The 16510-nt window shown below is 38.5% G+C and overlaps 1 protein-coding gene across 12 annotated transcripts in view; it reads left to right on the forward strand.

Moving 5' to 3' along the window:
* IKZF2 (IKAROS family zinc finger 2) overlaps positions 1-8076 on the forward strand; it is a 103977-nt gene extending 95901 nt beyond the window's left edge. For 8 of the 12 annotated variants that reach the window (XM_056534222.1, XM_056534216.1, XM_056534215.1 and 5 more), the window contains 3 exons: positions 320-463; positions 1743-1796; positions 3621-8076. In XM_056534222.1, coding sequence (XP_056390197.1) covers positions 320-463; positions 1743-1796; positions 3621-4345 — 923 coding nt within the window. In that variant the 3' untranslated portion in view covers positions 4346-8076. The remainder of the gene's footprint in view (positions 1-319; positions 464-1742; positions 1797-3620) is intronic. The other 4 variants (XM_056534217.1, XM_056534223.1, XM_056534224.1 and 1 more) reach the window with 2 other exon arrangements.
* The last annotated feature ends 8434 nt before the right edge of the window (positions 8077-16510 follow it).

A 16510-nucleotide genomic window follows, 5' to 3' on the forward strand; every position in this document is an offset into this window, starting at 1 on the left:
TTAGATTGCGAGACAGAGGGAATAATGTAATAGGTATTATTATAGGATGTACATGCAGTAGAAATGTTTAGCTGTAATTTACTTTTTGTGTATTTTTTTGTCTGCTATTTTAAAGGGTTTTGATGGTTCTGACTGACGCACTCCATCAGCTCCTATACGCAGAGTTCTAGTAGCCTATAGAATTGGTCAATGTTGTCCATTTTTCTAATGGTTCTGAAAGGTGTTTTTTACACAGTAGCTTTATTGATCCATAGTGGTGACTTGCTTGGATGTGGCGTGCTGGCTAGTGATTCTGATGTGACATTTTGGTTCCATGTAGCATCTCCTATGGAGGAGTGTAAGAATCCTGAGATCCTGATGGAAAACAACATGTCTCTGATGCCCTTTGAAAGACCAGCTGTTATAGAGAGACTTGCCAGCAACATGGGGAAGCGTAAGAGCTCCACCCCACAGAAGTTTGTGGGTAAGCATCTGCTTTCTTTTACTTAGTCTGTAATGTTCGTTTGACAGTATTCTATGTGCAGCTGCAACCTTCAGAATAATCTCCCAATATTAATATATTACCAATCTAGTCGATGACTTTTACTATTAGCTTTAGCCTTTATTTAGCTTTAATTCACTTTAATGGCCCAAAGTAGTCAGCAAGTGACAATGTTCAGGTCGCTTTCCACATTTAAATTTCTGGACTCAATAGCATTAAAAGGAATCTGTCAGCTGCACTTCATGTGTCAAACTGCTGACACTGTTATTATAGCCTATTAGGGCAAGGAAACTCAGGGTAACTTTCATATATCTTTCTGCGCTTCCATAACATACAAAATGCTTTTATTCTCTGGTGCTAATTGTCAAAGAGGTGTTTCCAAGCCCGTAAAGTGCTGAGGGCTGTAATGCCTCCTCGCTTCCCCTTCCATCCATGGCCCATCCCTGATTGACAGTCAGCTGGAAGCCGAGCCCTGTTTCCAAATCTCCCACAATCTGTGCACAATTTGAATGCACAGGAAACAGAACAGTGCTGAAAGCTGTGCCTTGACTGTCAAACAAGCAGAGACAGTTATGGTGGTGTACTTCAGGGGCTTAGGAACACCTCTGTAACACTTGGCTCCAGAGAATAAAATTTGTAACAGCTGTTGACAGATTCCCTTTAACACAGTGGAAGTCCAGCCTTACCTTTTTTTTTTTTTTTACTAAATTGACAACAGAACATGCAGTCCTATTGGATGTATTTTCTGAATTTTCTTTTAAGCAACAGTTAGTGAATGAACATCAGTGGCTGAGATGCAATATGGCTCCTCTTAATTTACAACTCTCTTTAATGCATTGCATACCTGATGAGGAAATCATGTTCTCCTCAATCTGCAGGCAAATGACTGTCTGTAATTTGCTAATAGGTCCAGCATATCAAGCAGCCATTCACAGCTCAGCTTCCATTTTACCAGAGCAATATAAGAAATGAAAGCTGATCTCTGATTGGTTGCCACGGATAACATGGAGAATATTACTATAAAGCAGCTTGATAAATTTCCAAATGTAAAACACATTGGTTGCTAATGGCGACCAACTAAATTTCAAATGTTTTCAGGGCAGAGAAATGCAAGGTAGGGCAACACTGACACCTATCTCATAAAAAAATAAAATAAAATAAAGCTATGATGCGGATTGGAAAAATCTACAGCATGTTCTAAAATGTGCAGTTTATTATTTCCCCTCACAGTATGTAAAAAGTGTACTGTGATTTGTTGCAGATACTGAAAATCCGCAACAATTCCGCCATGTCTGGACTGCATACAAATACTATGGTATGACCTATTTATGATATTTTAAAACAGTTACTTTTCTATTTCCAACGGAGAATAAAGTCCAGTCCCCAGCATTATTCACCCACCTTTATTTATGTGCAGGAGTCTGTTCTCTGCTTATAGAGATTTAGTGTCAGTATTGTTTCCCCTTGAGAATTCTAGATTGAGGATATTCTGTGTTAGTAAACCACTGTTTCCTATGAAAGGAAGTGACATCCATTTTAAACACGTCCAAAACATGAAAAATAGAACGTATCATTGCACACGATGGGAAAGTCCCCATGTGCGGCGTTACCATGGTACACGCACACCTCTAATGCATAATGTTAAAAAAAAAAAAAGCAATGCTGGCTTGTTTGTATTTTTCATTAATTAGAATAAAAAGTATTTTATACTTATTTTTCCTTAAAGCGTTACTTTTATTTAAATAAAAAACAACTTTTTACATATTGCCTAGTTATGTAAAAAGTTTGTTTTTTTTATCACATCAGGTCTAACTCCTTAAACTTGCTGCGCATTCTCCCCGGCTGTCCATCAAATCTGACGTTTTTGCTATAGAAGTCTATAAAGCAAAAAGGATGGATCTAGTGGGTGACCAGCCAGGGAGTAGGTGCTGCAAACTTCCTAGTAAGTGATTGCATCGGGTCTCAGGAGTGAGACTCTATGCTAACAAAACTTTTTACAAGTTTGTGCAACATGTCAAAAGTTTATTTTTAAATGATAGAAACTCTTTAAAACGGACCTTTCAGCAGGAAAACATGGGTGTAAAAAAGCACATTCCTTATTTATTTAACTAGTTTTTCCATTGATGAAATATAAGCTGTTTTGTTAATATGCAAATGAAGCTCAAGTGCCATGGGGGCATTCCCTAGCACCGCAAGAGCCCTGGCAAGTCCAGCCCATGTATTCTTTACCTAATGACTGTCAATTACCCAGTGTAGGCGAATGCCAGTAAGCCCATGGGGTGTTCACAGAGAGGAGATGGTTTAGTCTTTCTGTGCAGCGGAATGCCCTCTGGGGACTTAAGCCTCATTTGCATGTTAACAAAAAAGATTTATAGCTAGCCAATGAACAGGACTATTGTAATAAAAAAGGTATGTCTTGTCTTATATACACCCACTATATTATACACTATATTGTTACATCAATCATTGAAAAATAAGTAGTCTCCTAGTTATTTGGTTATATGATATAAAGGGTCCAGAGTAGTATGCTGGGATCAATTAAAAACAATATTCACCGGTTAAATTTAATAGGTTACTGTAATCCCCAGCACTTTAAGAAAACCTAGTGTTTAGATATTGTGTCGGGAGTAAAGAAGCATCAGGGATGTTTTAACAAGGCTGATGCTTTGTTTTTATGGGAGAAAAGACACTGTCAGAGGATGTGAACAGTACCTTTTTTTTCCTATCTCCAGCATGTTATTGTGGAGTCAGGTAAAATCTCAAACCTATGGCTGGCTTACATTTGTCAAGATTCAAAACTGCTGTATACATTGAATATAGATGAATGTTTTCATGCCAATTTATTTATTTATTTTTTCTTTTTTTACAAAATGCTAGAAATTGTCCATTTTAGACCAGGACTGACTGCTAGAACTCTGCGTGTTGGAGTTTATCTGTCCATTTAGACAGATGTTCCAGGCTTCAATAACAAATGCTCTTAGGCTGAATAAGGGGTTTTCATAGTATCAGCCAAAAATCCTTAAATGGCAATGGGGTTATTAACACTAGACATGAACATTGTACTTTTTGACACTTTATGAGACACAAGTCATAAGGTTGGTTAACATATATGATCTTAAATGCATGTTTTTGTTTGTAGGTGAAAAGCTTATGAGGTTTGGATATCCAGAATTGCCCTTTGACATGAATATGGCCTATGAAAAGGAAGCCGAATTAATGCAGTCCCACATGATGGACCAGGCCATTAACAACGCCATTACGTACTTGGGTGCAGATGCAATTCGGCCTCTGATTCATCACTCCACTGGCACCATGTCTGAAGTAGCTCCTGTTATCAGTTCAGTTTACTCTCAGGTCTACCACCCAAGCAGGATGGAGAGGCCTACCAGCAGGGAGACAGCAGACAGCACTGATAATAATATGGACGGCCCAATCTCCCTTATAAGACCAAAGAGTCACCTTCAAGAGAGGGAGGCATCCCCCAGCAACAGCTGCCTGGACACCACTGATTCTGAAAGCAGCCATGATGATCGACAGTCGTACCAGGGGAATCATGCCTTAAACCCTAAAAGAAAACAGAGTCCAGTCTATTCCAAGGAAGATGGCAAAGCCCTAGATGCCACCAAGGCAGGATTGGGCACTTCCAAAGATGTCTATAAAGTATATAATAGTGAAGGGGAGCAGATCAAAGCCTTCAAATGTGAGCACTGCCGTGTGCTTTTTCTTGATCATGTCATGTATACCATCCACATGGGCTGTCACGGTTATCGGGACCCACTTGAATGTAACATTTGTGGTCACAGGAGTCAGGACCGCTATGAATTCTCCTCACACATAGTACGTGGAGAGCATCCATTCCAATAGCTCAGAACTGGAGAGGTGCTTCTATGAAGTAGAACTGCACATGAAGAATACTGCACTTACTCACCCACTTTCCTCCAGACTTTAGTTAGCCTAAAACAATTTTAAGTTAGATGTATTTGTTAAGCATATGTAATATCCATTCTCCATGAAACTTTATGGTCCTGAGTTATTGTGAAACAATATAAGAAGTGAGTACCAATGTTTTGGTATTGCTTGTGAGACTTCTGCATTGCTGAAGTGTGTTGTTGTATGTGAGCTATGAAAAAAGACATACATACTACTGAATCCTGAAAACTGATCTCCTGGTTGAGTTCAGACATCCTAAAACATATCCCTAGATAAGATGTAGCTTGTGCAAAGCTACCATTAGCTTCAAAAGATGGAAAGCCTTTTATAGATTCTGAAGTTAAAAAGGGTGATTTTGGGACTTTGATGTTGATATCCTATCCTTAGAATAAGGTCTCAGTATCAGATCAGTGTCAGTTTGACTCTAACAGATCACTTGATTTAGGCACTGTTTCTCTGTTACTCTTTACCAGGCACAGCTCAGTAAATTTTCTAGTTGCTGAGCCTGGTATTGCAGATGATTGCTGCTAAGTTCTATTCAAGAGAATGGGACTGAGCTGCAATACCAAACACTGCCACTAAAATTGTACAGAGCTGTCCCTGATACACAATTACATTCTTCAATTAGTCCATCAGAAGGGTTTTGGACCCACACCTATCTGATCGGAAGTTGAACCCCATTGATCTGATGTTGATAGCCTTTTCTGAGGATAGGCCATCAGTATTAAAGCCCTGAAAAGTTTCTTAAATTCTATACTGATAACCAACAGTTGGTGTTTTACGCTCTTATTCAGAGTCATCTGAATTTAGCAGTTAGGCCATCCTTGGGCCAGTATTCTAACATTTAATATGTTAGGATTGCACGATTATGGCAAAAAATATTTTGCAGATATGTTGTCTGTAAAATTTAACTCCACATTTCATACCTGCAATATAATATATATTTTAATATTTTTTATTTTAATTTTTTTAAAGAAACCTTGCTTGGTAAATTATGTTTTCTTAACCTACTGATGACGCTTGTTGTGGGTTTCTATTGTTAACAAAATGGCATTGAATAGCATCCATCATCTTACACCGTTGTCTAGGAATTCTGTTTGCTATATTGTAAGCTAAGGGAAAGTCCGTGCATCAAAAATGTTGGACCCTTGATGGTCTTTAGTAGGTCCTGTTTAATGCCTCCTCAAGCTTTGAAAAGATCTAAGGCATCCATGACTGTCCGCATCCTGAAGGTCTACAAATAATATGCAGCTATACTTTTCCTCTGTAATAGACTGCCATCATGGTTTACAGTATTTTAGTTAACCTATAAAATGAAGTGTAAAGCATCTGGCTTGTATCATTACTTTCTGAGAGTGTGAAAACACATTCCTAGTTTTGGATGAAGATCACCATAAGACCAAGCTTATAGCTATTTAAAAGAACACTTATATAGGCAATAAGTGTTAAACATATGGTGGCTATAAAGCAGTTCAATGTGCATTTCTCAGATTGACCAGGTTGTAAATTCTTAGTTCTTCTTTAAAATGAATCTTCCAAAATTGATTGTGGATATTATGAAACTATTTTGGTTTGTATTCACATTTGGCAAGACATTGATCAGGTTCACTTTCATGCTAAAGTGCCCCACTGGCATATTTTGCTAACTCTCTAACCGGCATTGCTTCGAAGGATAAAAGTATTGGTGTATTGGATGTAAGCCTTCAGATGCTGGACTCCTACCAATGTAAATTCTGTGGCCTTAATGACAAAGCAGGTGAAAGATGTAAAGTCCCTGTAAACCCCAGCTGATCCTATGAAATGTAATATTCATATTTACTTTATCTTGGTCATGTGTTCTGAAGTTTGTGTAAAGCCTTTACATTTAGTGTTAGAAGCATTCAGAGAACCTTTTACTGTACTCTTTTTCTATAGAAAAACTATGCTGATAAGCCTAAGAAAGATAGGGTGATTATAACCGTAAAGAGGCCGAGCAAAATTCTGACATTTCCTTTCCCCTAAGGCCAAAAACCTGTCAGAAATAAGTGAATTAAGACAAATACACTATACCTACCCTTAAAAGCAAATCCTCAGATCCAACCATTTGTCCCTTCTCATCTTATGTGTGCATATACTTGGCCTTGCTGATGTTTCTTACTATGACAGATTTTAGGCCTTAAGGGTAAAATGTTAGACTCTTGGACAAGCCTTTTTATAAAGGCCAAGTCAAAACAGGACTCTATCCTTGTGATTTGCCATTTACAATGTGTAGTTTTGATATGGATATAACTTCCCATTGACACAATTGCGTTGCAACTTTTAAGCATAATTTTGACAATTCAAATTTGGGGGTTTTATGTAACAGTTTGTCAATTTTTATGTAGCATTTTTCCTTTTTGATTTGTGTCACCTATTGTACTTTTTTATAGGTGAGAGGCAAATATTGAAACATATCTATATTTTTTTTCTTATCTCATTTTTTTTCCTTTTTTCTCCTTGTGTTTTTTTGGACATTAATATAGTAGCAGACATATTGCCTGAGATTCTGCTCTACTCTTTTAACAACATTTACTGATGTTTTTCTAACCCCTACATGGACATAGGAAAAATAGCCTAAAGGAGACTCACTCACCACTATTAAAAGGTTTTATAAACATGCTCTATGGCCTGTGTATAGGGAGGAGGGGAGCGGTCACCATCACCCTATTGTTAATGCCTTAATTCAATCTTATCCATATTCTAGTGTCACCTTTCATTCTAATGAACATAGTGACAAGAATGCTGAAACATTTTTCTCCACAGCATAGGAAGTGTCAGCTTATTATTAGGCTTAGTGGCCAGAAAGGTTTTAAGATTATTTTATAATATAGAAAGCTAAAGAGAAAATTTTGAAAAAAAAATCACCAAAACTTCTTATTAATGTAAAATGTATTTAACATTAACTTTCTGTTAATGTGAACCTATCATAACTTTTGTGCTGCCTAAACCACAAGTCATTCAAGCGACCCCACTGGCTACTTCCTGCCCCGCTGGTCTTGGTTGTTAGATATTTCCCTAGACCCAAACAGGTATTTATCAATCAAGACTAAAAAGGGAGGAAGAAACCACCAAGGAACACCTCAATAAGTTGTGGGTAAGGCAGCATTAAAAAATGATGACATGTTTCCTTTAACGTTGAAAAGGTAGAATATGCAAAATGCACAGGAAAACTATTCTTAAGAGCAGTACTTTGCATATGATATTTACTATATAGGCCACTTTTTATAGGGTTCTAGCTCATCATTTTCTGTTTACAACCACTTGAAGGTTGCATGGGAGACAGTAATGGACAGTATTTTTGGGCATTTTTTTTTATTTTGGGTATTAAGATCTACTTTTTACTCAATTGCTGGGCTTTAGAACCTAGCATTTAAACCTTACAGCCATGAAATTTGATCATTTCAGGTATAAGTATGTGAACCTCTAATCTTCAGGGCCTTTGGGTTGGGGTTATTTTATGACTAGAATACAATGATGCTCTGGCATGAAAAAAGCTGTTTAGAGTATAAGCCACTATTGCCTGCCTCCATATTTCAAATATGTTAAATTGTATTTAAAATCATCTCCTGTTTGTCTGGTTCTAATGTCATGGGATGCAAATATCACTGGATGTTAAAGGGGTAATCCCGTGGAAACCTTTTTTTTTTTTTTTTTTTATTTAAATCAACTGGTGCCAGAAAGTTAAACAGATTTGTAAATCACTTCTATTAAAAAATCTTAATCCTTCCAGTACTTTTTAGGGGCTGTATACTAAAGAGAAATCCAAAAAAGAAATGCATTTCCTCTGATGTCATGACCACAGTGCTCTCTGCTGACCTCTGTTATCCATTTTATGAACTGTCCAGAACAGCATATGTTTGCTATGGGAATTTTCTCCAGCCCTGGACAGTTCCTAAAATGGACAGCAGAGAGCACTGTGGTCATGACATCAGAGGAAACGCGTTTCTTTTTGGATTTCTCTTTAGTATACAGCCCCTAAAAAGTACTGGAAGGATTAAGATTTTTTAATGGAAGTGATTTACAGATTTGTTTAACTTAAAATGGATAGGCAAATTCATTTGTTCAATATTTTGCGTTGGTCCTGATGCCCCTCCACTAAAGTGACCTTGAGACCTGTCATTTTCACCTGTTATTATTGTTGAGTCTTCTTTCTTCTGAAGTATTCACAGTTGTAGATGAAAAATAATTTGTAGGTATTTTATTTACAAAAAAGGAAATATAGTTGTATTTGTTTTTCATGTTCTTTTTTTTTTTTTCAAGCTACATATAAAACCATGTGCAATAACTTGACATGTTACAGCTAGACAAAAGATCAAGTGGAGTTTCTCTCAGTTGATTTCACAGGGTCATGTAAGATTATCTGTGTTCTTTTTCAGCTGAGCTATGTGGAATCAAAGTGGTTGGAATATTATTTGTTTGCATACATAACCGAGTCGTAAGTAAGAATGTTACTGTCCTCGCATCTTGTCTTTGTGGATTAAAATGAACGGTTAAAATATAAGTAGTCTTACTGAGCCAGCAAATACTGTAACCAGTCCTAAGACGAGGATGCCACTGGGGAACATTTATAGCCACTGTGTGGTTAGCAGCGGGGGCACTTTATGTATGTAGCCCATTAGAAACAAATTGAAACACATTGTAGTCCTGTTTAAATATATATACACCATGGACTAAGGTATATTACACTGGAATAAGTTTACTACTTGCCCATTACAATGGCTGTACGTTTGGATTTGTTGCTACGTTAACATTGTGAAGCACCAAACCGCACTCCCATCCTTTGAAATATGAATCTATAGTCTTCTCAAACCCTTATGGCGAGGTAGGTCCTGTAGTTTAGTAAAAGGGATTGATAGAGTAAGGCTTTGTTCACACTGGATTTAGAAGTTACTTGAGTTATAATGGGTCCATTAGATTTTGTATTTCCCCTAGGTACTGTATGACTATACTTATATACCTAATTGAGTTAGTTGACAAATGATCGTTTTGCCTATTTCTGTAATTATACACTATTACAGGGGTACCCTGGCCCTAATACATCTTATCCCCTTTCCAAAGGATAGGGAATAAGATGTATGATCGTGGGGGTCCCGCCGCTGGGGACCCCCGAAATCTGTCATTGCACACCCACGTTTTGTAAGCTCTCTGCAGCGCTGGAGGCTCCAAGTGTGTAGCACGACGACCACAGGGCCGGAGTAACGTGATGTCATGACTCCACCCCCATGTGACATCATGTTCCGCCCCCTCAATGTAAGTCTATGGAAGGGCGTGTGACGCTCATGCATCTTATTAAAGAGTACCCCTTTAATTCCAATAATTATATGGCCTGAAATTGGACAGTGTATCTTGAATTTTCAGGTACTTCTCGTGATCCAAAATGCATATCAGAATATTTTCCTGTATCTTGGAAAACCTCCTTGTTATTTAGAGTTTATTTGATCATTTCCCATATCACCTTATGTGGTCATGCGCTGCTCTTGGTGATCAACTCTTGTGTACAGATCCTTCACACGTCTTTATCACAAATTCATCATTATCCGCCACACAAAATATACAATTCTTATTCGGCTGATTGCTTTTTATACAAACTGATTGTCTGGAGCGAACGCAATAACTGGCCATTGTAAAAAGACGTTAAAGACATACTCCGGTGGAAAACTTTTTTTTTTTTTTAATCATCTGGTGCCAGAAAGTTAAACAGATTTGTAAATTACTTCTATTAAAAAACGTTACCCTTCCAGTACTTATTAGCTGCTGAATACTAAAGAGAAATCCAAAAAAAGAAATGCTTTTCCTCTGATGTCATGACCACAGTGCTCTCTGCTGACCTCTGCTGTCCATTTTAGGAACTGTCCAGCTCTGGACAGTTCCTAAAATGGACAACAGAGGTCAGCAGAGAGCACTGTGGTCATGACATCAGAGGAAATGCATTTCTTTTTGGATTTCTTTTTAGTATACAGCCCTTAAAAAGTACTGGAGTAAATTATTTTCTTTTTGGAACACAATGCTCTCTGCTGACATCACGAGCACAGTGCTCTCTGCTGACATCTCTGTCCATTTTAGGAACTGTCCAGAGCAGCATATGTTGGCTATTGGGGTTTTCTCCTACTCTGGACAGTTCCTAAAATGGACAGAGATGTCAGCAGAGAGCTCTGTGCTCGTGATGTCAGCAGAGAGCTCTGTGTTAAAAAAAGAAAATAATTTCCTCTGTAGTATTCAGCAGCTAATATGTACTGGAAGGATTAATATTTTTTTAATAGAAGTAATTTACAAATCTGTTTAACATTCTGGCACCAGTTTATTTAAAAAAAAAAAAGTTTTCCACCGAAGTACCCCTTTAAGACAAAATGGTGTAAACATTGCCACTGTTTCCAGGTGGATAAGCTTTTATCCTCCACCAGATATAAACTTGTTATTGCTTTTTAGTTTTGTTACAACTTCTCAATGTACATTTTCCTATTAGAAATCAGTCAGTGGTACGTTGTACATATAAGTTGTTGTTTTTTACCAGGTGCTTTTATATGTTGAATTAAAATTTAACATTTGCATTTTAGGCTGCACTTAACTTGATTTAAACATGGAATGGTATATTTTATTGGTGCATCACACCTCAGTTAATTTTCTCATTCTTTGCATTACTTGAGCTGTGGTAGCCATGGGGACAAACTTTTTTGGATTTTTGATATGCACTTTGTCTAGACTTGGGGTCTTTAAACCCCAAATATACCTCCTGTGACACTCCAGTGTGTCTGGAGAGAATACTTCACTTTGTCCCTTTTGCTATGCACTTAACTGGTGTCTAGTAGCACTGGTACCATATTCTGCACAATTTAACAAAGCATGGACTTTGTTTATCTTCTCTTATACTGTGAGCAACAATGGAACTCCAGGTCATCACTGCTGGGACGATGACAACTTTTGTAAGCTGCAGTTTCATATACAAGCGTTCAAGGTTTGTGCATTAGATGTGTAACAGCACAATTAAATCGTTTTTTGTTTATATATATATATATATATATATATATATATATATATATATATATATATATATAGACAAAGTTTCTGTTGCTATATATATATATATATATATATATATATATATATATATATATATATCTTCTCTTTGACATATCACTTTATATCCTTCACCTGGCCTCCTCCAAGTTTCAGGGTTTCAAATATATTAAGTCTTATGTATAGTTTTCAACTAGGCAGTTCTATAGTTATATTGTGGAAAAAACTGCAAGAAGATTGAATTCTGAATATTCTTTAAAAATCCACAAATTATTGAAAAACCTAACTTTATAAAAAAAAAAAAAAAAGCATTGCAGTCTTCAGGTTTTAGATCCACCCATTGTGTCCTCCCATAAAAAAAAAAAACTAAAAACAAAGAAAATTAAAACTGGCCTCAAGGATGGCAAGTGCTTGCATACTACTGCGTAAAAGTCAGCTAATAGATTTCCTTTTATCCCAAAAGTCTCCTTACACCTCTCTGGGAGCTGAAGGGTCTAAGGACATGTTTGTATAGGTCATTTATTACAATCTCTGAAAAACCGTGGTCTACATATTCTTCTGTTTGGGTCATTGCTTGTACAGTCTGTTTACATATTTTTGTAATGAAATGTAGTTTTGTATTTAAAACAAAGGACTGGAAAAGGAAAAAAAAACTGTGTAGATGTTCTGAGAAGTAAAGTTATGATACAATCTTTGTAATGCATTAACTAGATAATCTGGTAATGATCTTATTGTATAACTCGATAATTGCCTTTCTGTTCTTTTTGGTTTTCAATCCCAGTTGTAAAATTTTTTTTTTTTCTGAAATGTATATCTTTGTATGAAAAACTGGAAGCTTTTAATTCTTATGTTTAGGGAAAATTGTAAAGTTGCTAAAGTTGTTATATGGTATTTTTTTTCTTGGAAAAATATGCTTTAAATATAAATACATGTATAAATGGTCACATTCCAGCAGTTGATGGGGGAATCTCTCAATGTATGTTTTTTTTTGTTTGTTTTTTGTTTTTTTAATACTATTGTTGTTATTTGATAAATCAAATATTTGCCTCTTAACATGGGAACAAAAAATAAATTCATTCTAAAAAGTATTGATTTTCTAATTTTAGAAGAACTATTTTCTGGTTTTACTGTCTTTAAAATGTACACCCTTTTAACTTATCAACAGCGCTTAACTTACTCATAGCTCTTAAATACTGTGAAAACCATAAATTGTCACTATATACCAATAAATAGATGTTTTTGGATCAGATGCCTACAAAACTTTGCCAAGCAAGGTTAAAAGAAAGCCAGAGGGCTTCGTATAGTGTAACTAACCACAGCTGCTGGGAAGGTTTAAAAGCACCTGCAAAGCTCTACCTTTTAAAATTTGCTAACTTCTTGTGAGCTGTACAATTTGCATATTTTCATATATGCTAATAACAAGCAAATTGCTTTAATGCCCAGAATTTATATCCCATATTTCTGCTTGCCTCCTCCTGCATGTGATTGACGGCCTTTGTGTGGTAGATAGTCACTTGAGCTGATCGGCTCCACCCTGTCGGCACTTCCTGCTCATTTGCATATATGAACAATTTCAAGCTGCTTGGCTCACGAGAAGTTGTTAACCGAGCTAAAGGTTGGACTGTATATGTGCTTTAAAAGGGTACTCCGGCGCTATGACATCTTATCCCCTATCCAAAGGATAGGGGATAAGATGCCTTATTACGGGGGTCACGCCACTGGGGACCCCAGTGATCTTGCACGCAGCACCCCGTTAGAATCAGTCCCCGGAGCGTGTTCGCTCCGGGTCTGATTACTGGCGATCGTGGGGAAGAAGCGTTGTGACGTCACGGCTCCGGCCCCGTGTGACATCACGCTCCGCCCCCTCAATGCAAGCCTATGGGAGGGGGCATGACAGCTGCATTGAGGGGGCGGAGTGTGATGTCACGGGGGCGGAGCCGTGACATCACAACGCTCCTTCCCCGTGATCGCCAGTAATCAGACCCGGAGCGAACACTCTCCGGGGACTGATACTAACGGGGTGCTGCGTGCAAGATCACTGGGATCCCCAGCGGCGGGACCCCCGCGATCAGGCATCTTATCCCCTATCCTTTAACCCCTTTCTGGACATTTGACTAGTTATTCTATGTGAAGCCCTCTGGTAAATTCCCTCTAAGGGGTAAAGGTTTTCTCCAAGGAAAACTTTTCACTCATGCGTGTCATAACAATCAAGCGAGGTTGAGAATGAACCACTTCAGGCCTCAACTTTCAGTGGGGAATTAGCCAGGCTATGGTGGATACTTTCCATGTCTATGAACTGAAGTGGGGCCTCAACTGATGTGACATTAACTTATCTGGCTTTTTGTTTCCAGGGCATTTCTTATATAAACATAAAAACTTAACAAATTATTTGGGGCCCCAAAATGGATTCCTTACTCTACATGTAGGAAGTTCTATGCTCAAAGTCTTTTTTTAATTAATATATTTTATCAAGATGAGAATGTTTGAAAGTTTTATTTTTTGTTCCTGTCTTGCAAGGCAAATGTTAAGGTACACAGCCCTGCTTGCCCTCAATCCATGCACTTTTGGGGTACTAAACTGGAAAGCTGTAATGTGATTTTCTATGTGCATGTTAACCACTTTAGGAAGGGCTGGTGCCCAACCTCAGGTGGCAATGTTCCTATTTTTATTATGCCCAGTTACTTTGAAAATGTTGCTGCCCTTCTGAGTGAATGTGCTTGTGTATGCATGGGGGTGATTATGAGCCCTTGTTTTAATATTTGAAGTTATGGGATCTTTGTAACAAATTGAGAGTTGTAATAATTTGATTGCACAACTACTGGAATAAACTTTTCTAGGGAATCTCAGGAATATATGTAATTGTCTTGTCTGATTTTTCTTTCATTTTCTTGTGACATTCATTATTTATTATTAAGTATATTTTTCATATATCCTGTTAGAGAATAAATAAAGGAGGACCTGTGTTTAAAGGGGTATTCCAGGCCAAAACTTTTTTTTATATATCAACTGGCTACGGAAAGTTAAACAGATTTACTTCTATTAAAAAATCTTAATCCTTCCAATAGTTATTAGCTTCTGAAGTTGAGTTGTTTTCTGTCTAACTGCTCTCTTATGACTCACGTCCCGGGAGCTGCGCAGTTCCTATGGGAATATTCTCCCATCATGCACTCCTCCCGGGACGTGACATCATCATTGAGCAGTTAGACAGAAAACTTCAGAAGCTAATAACTATTGAAAGGATTAAGATTTTTTAATAGAAGTAATTTAGAAATCTGTTTAACTTTCCGGAGCCAGTTGATATATATATAAAAAAAGGATTTGCCTGGAATACCCCTTTAAGACTTTCAATTTGTTAAGCACAGTGTTATCACAGAACATATTTTGCTCTGAAGGACAAATTTTTTCCAGATGGACAACCAATTGATTATAAGTCTTACCAGCAGTGGTGCTGAAGAGCAAATGTAGTACAGTCATGGCCGTAAATGTTGACACCCCTGAAATTTTTCAAGAAAATGAAGTATTCCTCACAGAAAAGGATTGCAGTAACACGTTTTGCTACACACGTTTATTCCCTTTTTGTGTATTGGAACTAAACCAAAAAAGAGAGGAAAAAAAAGCAAATTGGTCTTACCGTATTTTTCGCTCCATAAGACACACTTTTTCTCCCCCAAAGGTGGGAAGGAAATGTCTGTGCGTCTTATGGAGCAAATGTGTGTGCCGAAGCGCAGGGAAGGCTGCAGAGGGGAGGCTGCTAAGCTTACCTGCTCCTGGGTCTGTACGGCGAAGTGCTCCGCTGCCCTGTTCTCTGATTCACGCCGCTGCCCCGTTCTCCTGTCCGCATAATGCAGTCTTCTGGAGGAGCATGTGACACACACGTCACTCCACCTCCTCCCCTGCGCCCAGCGTAACGCTACGGAGGAAGCAGAGTGATGTGTGTGTCGCATGCTCCTCCATAGACTCCATTATGTGGACGGCAGAACAGGGCAGCGGTAGTGATAAGTACCGGTAAGCAACTACAAGGGGGGGCCCTGCAGGCCACAAGGGGGGTCCTGCTGTTTACAAAGGGGGTCCTGCTGTTTACAAGGGGGTTCTGCTAGCTACAAGGGGGGTCCTGCTGGCCTCAAAGGTGGTCCTGCTGGCCACAAGGGAGGTCCTGCTGGCCACAAGGGGGGTCCTGCTGACCACAAGGGGGTCCTGCTGACCACAAGGGGGGTTCTGCTGGCTACAAGGGGTATCTTGCTGGCCACAAGGGGGGTCCTGCTGGCCACAAGGGGGGTCCTGCTGGCCACAAGGGGGGTTCTGCTGGCTACAAGGGGTATCCTGCTGGCCACAAGGGGAGTCCTGCTGTTTACAAGGGGGGTAGGGTTCAGAATATTTTTTTTCTTGTTCTTCTCCTCTAAAACCTAGGTGCGTCTTATGGTCAGGTGCGTCTTATGGAGCGAAAAATATGGTAATGTCACACCAAACTCCAAAAATGGGTTGGACAAAATTATTGGCACCCTTACCTTAATATTTGGTTGCACACCCTTTGGAAAAAAATAACTGAAATCAGTTGCTTCCTATAACCATCAATAAGCTTCTTACACCTCTCAGCCGGAATGTTGGACCACTCTTCCTTTGCAAACTGCTCCAGGTCTCTCTTATTGGAAGGGCAACAGCAATTTTAAGATCTCTCCACAGGTGTTCAATGGGATTTAGATCTGGACTCATTGCTGGCCACTTCAGAACTCTCCAGCGCTTTGTTGCCATTCATTTCTGGGTGCTTTATAACGTATGTTAGGGGTCATTGTCCTCCTGGAAGACCCAAGATCTCGGATGCAAACCAAGCTTTCTTTCTGACACTGGGCTGTACAGTGCGCCCCAAAATTCCTTGGTAATCTTTAGATTACATGATGCCTTGTACACATTCAAGGCACCTAGTGCCAGAGGCAGCAAGACAACCCCAAATCATCATTGAACCTCCACCATATTTCACTGTAGGTACTGTGTTCTTTTCTTTGTAGGCTTCATTCAATTTTCAGTAAACAATGATGTGCTTTACTAAAAAGCTCTATCAAGGTCTCAGTC

Source organism: Hyla sarda, chromosome 8 (genome assembly GCF_029499605.1).
Source record: "Hyla sarda isolate aHylSar1 chromosome 8, aHylSar1.hap1, whole genome shotgun sequence".
NCBI lineage: Eukaryota > Metazoa > Chordata > Amphibia > Anura > Hylidae > Hyla > Hyla sarda.